At 49.7% G+C, this 13,387-nt stretch overlaps 1 protein-coding gene across 4 annotated transcripts in view; it reads right to left on the bottom strand.

Annotated features, from left to right (window-relative positions):
- Positions 1 to 13,387, bottom strand: part of CHKA (choline kinase alpha) — a gene marked incomplete at its 5' end in the record, with an annotated part of 61,011 nt that overhangs the window by 2,610 nt on the left and 45,014 nt on the right. For all 4 annotated transcript variants that reach the window (XM_079709035.1, XM_079709036.1, XM_079709038.1 and 1 more), the window contains 7 exons: positions 3,639 to 3,720; positions 5,079 to 5,185; positions 7,983 to 8,091; positions 8,484 to 8,571; positions 10,410 to 10,468; positions 11,241 to 11,345; positions 11,736 to 11,869. In XM_079709035.1, coding sequence (XP_079565161.1) covers positions 3,639 to 3,720; positions 5,079 to 5,185; positions 7,983 to 8,091; positions 8,484 to 8,571; positions 10,410 to 10,468; positions 11,241 to 11,345; positions 11,736 to 11,869 — 684 coding nt within the window. The remainder of the gene's footprint in view (positions 1 to 3,638; positions 3,721 to 5,078; positions 5,186 to 7,982; positions 8,092 to 8,483; positions 8,572 to 10,409; positions 10,469 to 11,240; positions 11,346 to 11,735; positions 11,870 to 13,387) is intronic.

Raw genomic sequence — 13,387 nt, 5'->3', positions numbered from 1 at the left:
TCTTAATTATTGTGCTTTAGTAAGTCTTGAAATCAGGTAGCCTAAGTCTTCCAACGTGGTTCTAGTTAGTTTTAGTGTTTTAGTTATTCCAGGGCCTTTGCATTTTCACATACGTTTTAGAATCAGCTTGTCAATTTCTACCAAAAGCCTGTGGGGATTTTGCTGGGGTCAGGGAGACGACAGATAGTTTGGGGAGAATGGACGTCTTAAGATTAGGTCTTCTAAATCCATAGATGTGGTATCTCTCTTTATTTAGGTTCTTTTTAGCAATGTTTTATAGTTGTCAGTGTACAGATCATGCACATATTTGAAAAATTTTATCCCTAAGTATTTCAAGTTTTTTACGCCATCGTAAACACAATTAAATTTTTTTTATTTACAGTTGCTTCTAGCACGTAGAAATGCAAGTGGGCTTTGCATATTGACCTTGTAGCCTACGACCCTGATAAACTCACTCAGTAGTTTAAATAGCTTTTCTATTGATTCTTCTATAGTTTTTCATATGCATGATCATGTCACCTATAAAAATAAAGGCAGTTTTTCTTCTTCCTTTCTGGTACTTTTGCATTTTCTTTCTTTTTCTTGCCTTCCTATGCTGGCTAGGCACCCCAGCAGCCTGTGAGGAGAAGTGAGCACGAACACCCTTGCCTTGCACTATATTTGGGGCAGAGGTGGGAGGAGCATTCAGTGCTTTACCATCAATTACCACGGCAGCTGTACAAGAGCTGTATATATGCCCTTTACCTGGTTGAGGAAGTTCTCCTCTATTACTAGTTTGCTGAGACTTTCTATCATGAACAGGTGTTGAATTCTATCAAATGCTTTTCCTGCATTCACTAAGATAATTGTATGATTTTTCTCCTTTATTCTGCTAATACGGTGAATTACACTAATAGGTTTTTCAAATGTTGATGTTAACCTTGCATTCCAGGGATAAATGCCACTTGGTCATAAAATATTATCCTCTTACATATGTTGGATTTACTTTTTCCCAGTATTTTGATAATGGTTTTTGGGTAATGTTCATGAAAAGCAGTGATCTGCAGTTTTCTTGAAATGTCCTTGTCTAGTTTTGGTGTCAGGGTCATGCTAGCCTCATCAAATGAGAAGTGATCCCTCTCCCTTTATTTTCTACAGATCTGTAGGGCTGTTATTATTTCTTCCTTAAATATTTGATGATATTCACCAGGACCTGAAGTTTACTTATAGTTTTTTTTTTTTTTTTAAGAGGGTGTATGTAGCCTTGAATGCGTGGCTAAGGAGGCTAGTAACATTTATGTTTTTTTTAAATTAATTAATTAATTATTTCTGGTTGCATTGGGTCTTCGCTGCTGCGTGTGGGCTTTCTCTAGTTGCGGTGAGTGGGGGCTACTCTTCATCGTGGTGCACTTCTCATCGTGGTGGCTTCTCTTGTTGCAGAGCACGGGCTCTAGTGCGCGGGCTTCAGTAGTTGTGGCTCGAGAGCTCTTGAGTGCAGGCTCAGTAGTTGCAGCGCACAGGCTTAGTTGCTCCGTGGCACGTGGGATCTTCCCGGACCAGGGCTCGAACCCGTGTCCCCTGCATTGGCAGGCGAATTCTTAACCACTGCGCCACCAGGGAAGTCCCAAATCTATAGGTTTCTGATTATGAGTTAAACTTATTTAATAGCTATATGGCCATTTCTTACGTCAGTTTTGGTCATCTGTATCTTCCAGGAAATTGGCACATTTCAGGCAGGTTGTCAAATCTGTGGGCAGAGTTGTTCATCGTCTTCTCCTTGAACATCTATAGAGTCTGTAGTGATGGCCTCTCTTTGTACCCGGTTTTGGTAATGTTTATCTTCTCTTTTCTTTCTTGCTTAGTACAGCCAGAGGTTTATAAATACTTTTGTGGTATCGTTAATTTTCTCTATTTTTTTATCCATTTTATATTTCAATGATTTCTGCTCTTACCTTCATTCTACTTCTACCTACTTTGGGCTTAATTGGTTTTCCTCTTTCTAGCTTCTCGAGGTAGCAGCTTATATCACTGGCTTGAGAACTTTCTTCATATCCAAGACAACATTTAAGCTGCAAAGCCATAAGTTTCCAAATGCTGCTTTAGGCTGCATCCCACAAATTCTGGTATGTTGTGTTTTTATTGTAATTCCAAATATTTTCTAATTGTCCTTGTAATTTCTCATTTGATCCAGGGTTTATTTAGAAGTATACAGTTTAATTTCCAAATAATTGAGAATTCTCCAGATATTTTTGTGGTTGCTGGTTACTGATTTCCAATTAAATTGCACTGTGGTCAGAGAACTTACTCTGCAGTAAATTTGAGGCCTGTTTCACAGCCCAGCCTGTGGCCTATCCTGACGAAGACTCCACATTCTCTGAAAAGGATGTCTGTCCTGCAGCTGTTTGGGCTCCACACGTGTTTGTCAGGCTGAGCTGGCTGGGGTGATGACGTTCCGGTGCCCGCCCTGTCTGTGGCACGCTTTCCTGGGCCCACCCGCTACCTAGAGGTGTGCAATCTACTTGGTGAATATGCCCCCCTTTCCTTTCAGCTTTGTCACTTTTTGCTCTGTCTTTTGTTTCGGTCTGTTTTGTTTTGGCTGTGCTGTGCGGCATATGGGATCTTAGTTCTCTGACCAGGGACGGAACCCGTGCCCGCTGCAGTGGAAGCGTGCAGTCTTAACCACTGGACCGCCAGGGAAGTCCCTGCTCTGTGTCTTTGGAAGAATTCAGGGGCACACACACTGAGGGTCTCTCTGTGTCCTGCAGATGAAGTGATGCCTTCACTAGAATGCAACGCCCTTCTCTACCTTCGGTGGTTTTCCTTCTCTGAAGTCCACTTTGTCTTACAGTAACATCTAACCATGACTCCAAATCTGCTTTAAAAATCCAAATTTCCCCTTCTTTTGCCTAAGAGCCTCTGTGCATTACCAAACCTTCTGCCTAGAAGCAGAAACCATCCTCACTGAGGCCCGAGGAGAAGAAAATGCACCAGTCCTTTCCCACCACCTGTCCCAAAGCAAGGTGCTCGCTACACCTGTGTGCACCCCTGCCCCAGGACGCCCCCCACCACTCACTACGGAGCAAAGTAAAATGCCAAGGACAGCGCTTAGATTAGGAAAAAAAGACAACCTGGTTTGGTACAAACTTGCTGTACAAAAGGGGGTCTAACTCAATCAGCACCAGCTTCCAACTCTTAAGTCGGGTGCTGTAGGCCAGAGGATGGGGTGATAACAGGTGAATAAAACAAGGCACGGTAGGTACCCCCACCCCCAGTCCTTCACTCAGGGTCCCTTGTGTCAGAAGGGACTGAGGTCGGGGCTGGACCTCAAGGGTCTGGATTTCTACAACCCCCATCAGAACCACAGGACCACAGAGCACTTCTCTGAAGCAGGGGAGGCGGGACCTGCTGGCCCTGGGAGTGAGGGCAACTTCCACAGGCAGACACAGCAACAGCAAAAGTGGCTTCAATTATGCAGCCTTCCTTTCTCCCTCAGCTTCCCCGGGGGGAGCCCGCTGTCCTGGTGCTGGTCACCTGGTTCAGGTACTCGGAGGGGAACAGGTAACGCCCTGGAAGGAACAGGCATTTACTGCCGAGGATTCACGTACAGGGAAGCATTTCTTTCCTGGGAGCAGAAGAGAAAAACCACCCCCAAAACATACCATGTACCCAAATTCAATGGATGAAATCTTGGCCTGTACGATGGACCAAAGTCCCCAGAAGAAATGGGACGCAAGGGCAAACCTGTAATTACAAAAGCAGGAAATGCACATGAGATGTGTGGGACCAGTTGGAGGACCGATGACGTCATTTCCTGCCAGATGGACGTTCTAACTCATCTGGGTGCAAACTGTCTGCCTTGGCCGACCCAGTGGGACGATATTCCACAGCAACAGAGCAGCAGGAGCCCACAGCCATCCTCTCCCCACCGCTGGCCAGTGACCTTGCGGGTGTGAACACCCCGACTCCCTGTCACTGGCACATGGAACGACACTCGCAGGACCCACCCGGAGGCCTCGGTGGCCACTGCTGGTGAAGCGTGGGTCACACAGGGAGAGAAACCCTCTGCCACGCGTGTGAGCGCACAGCCTCGGCGGCCCCTACCCCACCAGCAACAGGTGGAGGAACGCGCGGGCCTCCGGACAACCTGCTGCCATTCCCCATCCCCCTCTCCCCCGGAAGTGAATCAGGAGGAGGGTGTGGCCAGGTTCCCACCTCTAGGCTATGCCGTGCTCCTCTTCCCTGCGAATCCAAGTTCTTCTCAAAACAATGAAGATAAAGCTCTAATTCAGGAACAAGGGCTTCAGTGCCCTCACCAGACCTGACTCTTCATCCCTGACCCACTAGATCCCCTGGTGCTACCCTTTCTGTCTGGGTCTCCTCCACCTCCGCTTTCCTATTTCCATCCGATCAAGAACCAGGGAGGGAAGCTCTCTTCTGCAGGCGGAGCCGAGGGGCCGCCAGGGTGGCCTCAGCTCAATGAGAGGACTGTGGACAGTTCCGAGGACACCAAGGAGGTGCTCTATGCTGAGGGAGGAGGGCCACAGTCACTCAAACCGTCACTGTTAACAAATAATCTCATGGAAGACCCCAAAGATTAGGAATAACTCAGGCCTCCTGACCAAAGGGATGAGTGTTGAGTACACAGTGATCTAGACCTTTGCGGAATCCGGAGCTTTCTCAGCCCTGCTTTGACAGCTGTTGAGAAAACAGATTTTTAACTCTTTTCTAGGAGAACCATGTGACTCGGTGGCACCCAGCTCTCCAGGAGCACGAGGGAGAAGAGTGAGCAGGCCCTGGCAGCAGTGGCTGTGCAGCAGAGTCCGCGGCACGGATGACGGTTCGGAACGCCACCCACGCGCCCTGACCCAGTGCACAGACCCTGCTCTCCTCACTGGCCATGTGCTGAAATCTGGGGGATCCAAACACACTCGGCCACGTGGACAAGAACCAAATGTTCTGTTTCTGACAACGTACAAGACCTCGAGATGTATGGTCGTGAGGGAGCTCCTAAAATACTCCTGTTTGCAAGGAGGCATCCCAAGTACACGCTATAAAGAGGGAAGCTATCGTTACAAACCGACAAAGGAAAAAAAGATTACCTATTGACTTCAAGCAACATTTCTTCCTCTATAACGGACTTTTCTTCATTACTGAGGTTTTCAAATTCATTTTGGAATGCAGCCAAGTAATTGGAAATGAAATGGAGCTTAAAAAAAAAGCAATGACATTAGGATCAATGATGGTTAAAAACAGATGATGTCAATGCTGTCACGAAGCGCATACGTCAAGCGTGACTCTTCCGGACGTCAGCGAAGCCCGCCACCCTGCTCTGCCCAGGGGCGCGGTCCAGGGAGCTCACCCACCCGGCTGGGATCACCGGGTTACAGTCAGAGAGCTAATGGACTTGATGCCGTACTGTCGGCAAGACCACTACTTTCTGCTTCTGCAGAAAGTAATTTAGGTAGAGTTGTTTTTTCTAACTCACACTCCTGTCTTTCACTGACCGCAAAGCAGGGTCAGCCTACTCCACACCTCCCCAGCCTGGCTGGTGCTCCACGCGGCGCTGGCACGAGGCACCAGGGCACCCTGACGTTCATCAGCAGATGCTGCCTCAGGGCAGGCGCCGGACCAGGCACTGTGAAGGGGCCTTCCACCCCTAAGATGCTGTGATGATTTCCACACTTATGTCCATAAACTGGCAGCGTCTGATTCTGGTTTGGAGAAGACACAGTTTACCCTAAGGTTCTACCAGGTTGCACACTGAGTCTACATATGAATGAGGACTTATGAGAGCCCTTCTTCTGCACTATTTCTTTCATACCACATCAAAAGGCAACACAACACAGCCAACCTCAGCTTGTTTGCTTTTGTAAAGAAAACAGCCGTCAGTCTTTCTCCCCTGGAAGAACCCTTGCTACCTGGTTACCCGGCTGGAAGGCACTCCCCACCCTTTCCGTGTTGCCTCTTCCATCTTCCTGCTCTAAAATCGGCTTTCTTACACTATGCCCCCTCCTCCACCAGAAAGCATCACTCAAGAACAAGCACTGTCCTAGGGAGGGGGCCGTAGATTCTGAACTAAACCTGGCACAAAAAAGACGACTGCTGATACCTATTAAATTCTGTGTAACAGGCACACTCCCCACAACAAAATAATTTTTGCAGATGAGAAAACTGAGGCACAGAAATAGTACGTTACAACCAGCCGTGGCATATCTGGGATTCAAATTCAGGCCCATTAGTTTTTAAAACCCATGCTTGAACCACCACCCTAGATGGTTTAATTTCCTGGAGACCCTAAACGTTGAAGGTGGCAAACGAAGATAGAAAATTTGAAGAGATTGAAACCCTAAGACAGTGGTATTTAATGACCCTCCCTCCCCCAAAAGTTCTAGGCCCAGATGGTTTTATGGGCAAAGTCTACCAAACTTTCAAACAACACCATCTTAGATAAATTTGTTCCAGAAAATAAAAAGGGACACTCAACTCATTTTGTAAGACTAGGATAATTTTTATTCCAAAAGCAGGTATGAATAATTTTTTAAATGAACATTAAAGTCCTGTTTCACATATATGCATAGATGTAAAACTCCTAAAATAAGAAATTGCCTAACTGGATCCACCAGAGCATTACAAAAGAATGTTAACTCATTCAAATAGTTTATTTCAGGAATTTCAGTATCGTTTAACATTTTAAAACACTTCAATGGATTAAAGACAGAAAAGCATGAGATTACCTCAGTAGATACAGACAGGGTATCTGATAGAGACCAACACCTGTATGTGATTTTAAAACCTCTCAGAAAACAGGAATGGAGCTTCTTTACATTTCCATTGCTGTGCAGTGTTGGGGGTTACACAGCCCTGCCCTCCACTAAAATGAAATCTGTCTTCTTACTGAAAATCTCCCCTTACTGGTTTGAGAGTTCTCATCTCTGGAGCTGCCTGCCCCTTGTTTATAAAAGTCTAATTTCTTTTCAGCATGGCAGGAACCTGAAGCCTGCTGTGTGTTCTCCTCCCTGGGGTCAACAACCCCACGTTCTCCCACCCTTCCTACCCACATAGCTTGAACTTGAGGTCCAAAACCGTCCCGGTCACTCTGCTCTGGACACACTCAAGGTCATCAGGTCTGCCTGAAAATAAGGCCAGAAGAGAGCAGCCTAGGTCTGGCCACACGGCAAGTCTGTATTTGAACAGCTGCCCTTGAGCGTGGCCACCTGCTGGAGACTCTCCCCATGCCCAACTCAGGCAGGTGCTCGAGAAACATCTCCTGAGTGAGCTACTGCAGAGACTGACTGCATCCCTGTCCTCACCCCCGGCCCCTAGGAAACGTTCTGACCAGGCGGGGATCCCGGGAGAAGGGATGTCGGGCAGCAGGGCCGCCCAGCACAGGCAGAGCTGCTGCCCTGCAAGGCTGGCAGAGGTGGGCGCAGTGCCCCTCTCCCCAGCCTGCCAGCTTCTGCATCACTACGTACTTATCCTCAACCCAAGCCTTCGGCAGAGGCTGAAGAATGGAAGAGGGGGCTTCCTGGGGAGAGATTCCCACAGGACTGATTCTCCCGTCACTGGACTCCCATAACCCAGGACAGGAAAGGGGACTGTGAACACTGCAACAGCTACTGAACCACGGTGCCCACAAGACTACTTCTGCCTGCACAGAGTGAAACAAACAGAGGAAAGTCACTGATCCCCAAAAGAAGGCCAGAGAGCACGACGGAGGCTGGGCTTTGGGAAAACACTAGAAGGAATTATGAAGGAGGCTGTGCTCCTCTCTGACTGGATGCAGGTTACCTCTGGCACAGGGATTTAAAAAGGCTGGACTCAAATACTGAGTCTGTATCTTGACACAAAATAACATTTTAAAGCAAAAGGACCTGCTTAACCAACTCCATGGTTTTAAAAGGGCATCTTTAAAAGTGAAGCTGTAATCATCTCTGACTGGGTAAAACTGAGGTATGTGATTTACTTCTCAGCAAGTGTACTGAATACAAGCACGAGTCTCCTACCTGTTGCTTCCTGGTGGGATACTTCAGGATGTTTGCTCTGAAAAAAGGGTACTTTTCGTAATTATAATCGTACATCCATTCACAGAAATGATTCCCAATGTCGAATCCCCTGAAAAAGAGCGAGAGGTACAGAAAATGAGGCAGCAGCCCCGCTGCAAGCCCCACCCCGCCGGACCCCGGGGTCCCGAAAGCATGACTGCTTCAGTGACGGGACAGACCAAAGCACCCTGGCCCGCTGTCTGGAGCAACCGCTCAGGAGTGCCGTCCTGTGGTCGGTGCTTTGGTGAAGCCAACGAAAGGCCAAGTTCTGGATTCTGAGGACCTGGCCCCTGCTCCCACTGACGCAGCTGAGAACAGGCTGCGCGGCCGCTGGGACAGAAAGTGCTGGCCTCCAGGGAGGAAACTTCCAACTCAGGATGGTACCGTGACCTACTTTCTCCTTCGTTTTGCACACATATTAAAATACTAACAGAATACTGAAATAAAAACATTTGACTTTACCTGTAGTTGTAACTGCTGTATTCAAAGTCGATGAGCATCAGTTTCTGGTTTTCAGAATTCTCCCTGCCTTCCAGCAATAAGATATTACCTGCAAAAAGGTTTGGATGACACGACCTTTGCTCTGGGCAGGTTCTGTCATCGAAGGCACAGGTCTCCAACCACAGGGCCCAGGGTGGTCTGATCCTGTCAGGGCATCCTGACCACGCGGCGAGCGGACATGGCCCTGAGTCACAGGACGGGGGGACAGGGTGCCAGGAGTAGCACTGACCTGGGAGGCCTGGCCCGAGAGCCCTGTTGCCAGCAGCCCAAGAGCAGAGTGGCCCTGGGCTCCCCCCGCATTTCCACACGGGGGCAGGAAGGGAAAGGTCTGCTCGGCACCCCGGAGCTCTGGCACCCCCAGCAGCCCCGAGGCGGGTGGGGCTCTGGCCCCCAGCTGGGAAGCTGGGTCCTGGTGTCCACACAGGCCCCACTGCTTTGCCCCCAACGAGGAGAGCACAGACAGAGCTCCCACGACCGTATTTCCCTTAAGGCTGAATTCTGGGCAGAAGGGGCTTGGCTGCCAGACTGGGCCCCCAGGCACATGCTCGGAGAGCCCCACGCTCTACCCAACGTGCTGCGTCTCTCACGGTGGCGCTGGTGGGTGGGCTCTGCTGAGCCAGGTTCAAGGCTTTTCGGCACACATCGTCCGTTTCCAGGAGCCATTAGTAGGAGAACCGGGGCCAGACCCAGTGTCCAGCTCCTGCCCCCTCCACGCTCTCCCCGTGTTGCCGTGGCCGGCGGGGGCCTCCCTCAGCCCATCGGTGACGTCTGGGCCGTTCACCATCACCCGCTACACACACGAGGCTGCAGCTGACTTGGCCACACCCTGCTTGACCTGACTTGCCCAGCAACCATCAGCTAATTAGTAACAGGTATTCTGGCTCAAACTAACATCTCACTGATGACAAGTCTTCACCAGGAACTGTTCTCAAAATTAAAAACAAGCCGTAGAGCCTGGAAAGGGCCCGAGGGTGGACCTCAGCCAGCTGCGCTGGGCAGGAAGAGGACAGTAAGGCAAAGGCAGGCGCCACGGCAGTATCAGGGGGAGGTGCCCGGCCGGATGGGGCCTCTGACGAAACTGTTATGTTTGAAATAACACTGGGTAGAGTCTGCTTACAGTAAGGGGTACATGGGAGTGCAATTTTTTAAAGCAGAGAAACCCGAAGTCATTAGAAGCATGTGAGCCAATGCTGAGAGAGAAGGGGGCTCTGGCCAGTGTGGTGGGCTGCAGGGTGCAGAAGGCAAGGGCCCCCAGACTGGTCGAGGAGGCCATCTTACTCTTTAATGCCTTTCAGATGGACAAAGCCAACTGACATGTTTGCCGAAAGGAGTTAAACACTGAACAAATATGACTTCGTTTATCCCAGCTCTCGGTTTAGTGGATACCCTCACATTTTTTCTTACAGAAATGGGATGATACCCTACACGTTTTTCTAAAACTTGCTTTTTCTCCTCTTAATGTATCCCGGAGATTTTTCTGTTGGTTTGTATAAAACTCGACCTCACTTTTTTTTTTTTTTTTTTTTTGCGCTACGCGGGCCTCTCACTGTTGGGGCCTCTCCCGTTGCGGAGCACAGGCTCCGGATGCGCAGGCTCAGAGGCCATGGCTCACAGGCCCAGCCGCTCCGCGGCATGTGGGATCCTCCCAGACCGGGGCACGAACCCGTGTCCCCTGTATCGGCAGGTGGACTCTCAACCACTGCGCCACCAGGGAAGCCCGACCTCACTCTTTTTAATAGTCACACAACACTTCGTGCATGGCTGTGCCATAATTCCATGTACCTAACCCTCTCTTCATGGGCACCTGGCATTTCTCACACACACTGGAGGAATCTTCTCAGTAGACACACGAGCCCCATCTTCAGCATAACAGGCAGCAATTCTTACCTTCCTGACAGTCATTGTGACAAAACACGACTGGAGATGGAGTGGATTCAAGTAACGATCTGGAAAACGAAGGTTTTGCTGTTACGTCTCACCCTTTCAGCTCCCTCCCGTGGCAGGACCTCTGCACACGCTCTCCCCCCTCTGGGGGGCCCTCCTCAGAGCCCTCTGACCTCGGACCCCAGGCAGAGCCCTCTGTGTCAGTCTGTTTAGACCTCTGGTTTCCTTCATAGCTCTCATCACAACCTGACTTTTTAAATTTACTTATTTTCTCTCTCTCCTAACAAAGGAGAAGCTCCTTGCAGACTGTCTTGGTCACATCTCCTCAGAACCAATCCTGATGCTGGCTCAGCAGACACTCAAATATGTGAGTAGTTAAAGGTGGAAATGCTGACATTCAGGCGACAGATGAAGGCTAGAAGCCTGCGTGCCCCCCGCGCCCTGGAGACACCAGCGTAGCCTCTACTCAGAAACTAGTGTCAAGCTTCTTACTCCATCCCCCGCTAGCTTGGGCTGATCTGTTCCCCTCATCGGCTGACACTCGCTGGCCTGCCCCCACGGTTCTTGTCTTTTGTTTTTGTTTCAGAGAAAACCTACCGCCCTAGTCACTGACCAGGACTAGAATTCTGGAATTTTCCTTCGTGAAGCCATTTATATAAAACTGTAACTCCAGATGACAGAATTAATCTGTTTAAACTCATCCCACAAAACCAACGTAAAACACCAAGCCTCAGGTGATGCTTCCTAACATTCACTGAAAGCAGGTGTGGTGACTAAGAACATTTACATTTCTGGACCGACGTACTTACTAAGTTAGGAAATGGAAGCACTCACCTCAGGTTTTCTAGTTCCAAAGGCAGGTTGTAACTGAGGAATTTGTGGAGCTGCTTAACTTTGGATTCCCCGGTAAATTTAATTCTCAGCACTTGATTCAGGTATCTTGCAAAAGAGGGGAACAAAGGATCAGTGCTCAATTCACCTAGCTTGCTTTTGGGGCTCTAGTTCAATGTAACCATGCAAAACCCGCTGGGCCCCTGACCCCAGACGGAGAGGAGGGAAAAGGGCCTGGGGTTCAGCACACTCTAGGATGTGGATTTTCTGCCCATCCAGCCTGTCCAGGAGCATTTCTGCAAACAGTCTTTCCTGGTTCAGGAACTGATTTTTACATGCAAGAACAATTTATTCATGAGACAATCATCACCAGCGGACAGCCTGTGCGCTGGCGGACCGGGAAAGGCCTCCGACCCACGCGGCAAGCAAGAGCTGCTCCAGAGCCTCTGGGAGCCACAGGCGGGAAGCTAGGTGAGAGCCCAGCGGCTGATCACTTACTTTTCCATTGTTCCAAAAAGCCATTTTGGTTCCTTATTGAATGGCATTTTCATACCATGAAATCTGGCCATTTTCTCAGCTATTTCTGCAGAAATATCTGGCAAACTTAATTCTTCAGTGTCTAATCGCCGGCTCTGGAATTAAAAAGGGGAGTTAGAAAATGGCATTCATCCAGGTAACCTTGAAGCGTGAGATCACACAACCCTAGAGCTAGAAGCATCTTTGTAGGGCATCTAAGTCTCATCCAGGGCACAAAATTCCTTCAGGAAGGGCACTGTGACCTGCAGACAGCACTTCTCAGGGAGGGGCAGGCCAGCCACAAAGGTCCATTTCGCTGTGGCAAAGTCCTTCTCACGCACCTATGGTCTTGCCCTCCCGTCACTCTACCCCACACTGCGGGGGCTCCTCCCCAGGCTCAAAGCGCCGGGTCGTCAGCCGTTTATGCCGTGGCCCACGTCCAGCTCCCCCATCGGCTTGGCCCTCCTCCCAGACACAGGGCAGGCGGTGTGGTGCTCAGAGCAGCCTCCCAGAAGGGGCGCCAGGCGCTCGGGGCGAGGGTTTCCCACTCCTGCCCTTGGGGCAGCCCGGCACCCAGCCTGGCCCAGAGCAGGCTCTCAGGGCAAAGCCGACCAGGGACAGGTGTGGCGGGGGGCTTCCTCCATCTTCTGCTAGTGCAGCCTGAGGCCACACTCATTCTGGCTGCACTTTCACGGCTACCCACGGGAGCACCTCTTATCTTTTCCAAACCAACCACTTCCCTACTGAAACCCAAAGAGATTTTTCTGAGAATCCGAAGCCATACAGCACAGGAGTTAAGAATGAGTGTCCCCAAGTTAGAGAAACCCCAGCTCAAATTCTGGGTTTAACACTCATTTCAATGCTACGTGGCCAAGGGTGTACTTTTATACCTCTGGGCCTCATTTTCCGGGCTCCGTAAAATGGGAACCAGGACATCAAGTCCCCGACAGGGCGCTCTGAACTAAAGCAGACGCTGCAGGCCAAGGCCCCGGGCCAGCACCCAGCCAGGGAAGTCTCAAAAGATGGCAGGTGCCTTGTGATTGGAGCTGAGAGCTCCCCGAAAGCATCAGGCTCGATCCTCCCCTCAACCCCAGATTCTCCCAAGTTATCAAGTCGCGACAAGGACAGGGAACTCGGTGTCTAGCGGCAGGACACCAAGGACTCCTCGGGGCAGCTGGCCAGCTTTCATTCGGCTCTGTTAAAAAATGCCCGTTAACTGGTCTGGCAACAGGGATAATTTAAAGCTAACGTGCTCAAAGGTGAACAAATCTTGGAATCCAAGCTCTTTTCCCAGCACAAAGAAATATGAGACTGACTACCATTCTCAGAGGTCACTGCTCTCATGTGTCCGCTGGAGGACAGCCACGGGAACAGGTGAGATGGACTTCATCTCACCCCATTCAGCGGTCAAGGGTAAACCTGGAAATAACATACGCTATCGGGCTGAGCCAAATGGAATCGCGGTTTGTGGCGGGCAGGAACAGTTGAACGCTGGCAGTTTCATACGGTTCCACCTAGCATTTTAAAATACTTTTTAAAAAACTCTTTACTATGTTATGTAGTAAACGTGTACACGAGTACAGAACTTTAAAAGGAGAACAGGGACTTCCCTGGTGGTCCAATGGTTAAAACTT

The sequence above is a fragment of the Hyperoodon ampullatus genome, assembly GCF_949752795.1.
Source record: "Hyperoodon ampullatus genome assembly, chromosome: 7".
In the NCBI taxonomy this organism is placed as follows: Eukaryota; Metazoa; Chordata; class Mammalia; order Artiodactyla; family Ziphiidae; genus Hyperoodon; species Hyperoodon ampullatus.
The sequence above is the reverse complement of the archived record's forward strand: the minus strand, read 5'-3'. Positions and strand labels throughout refer to the sequence as shown.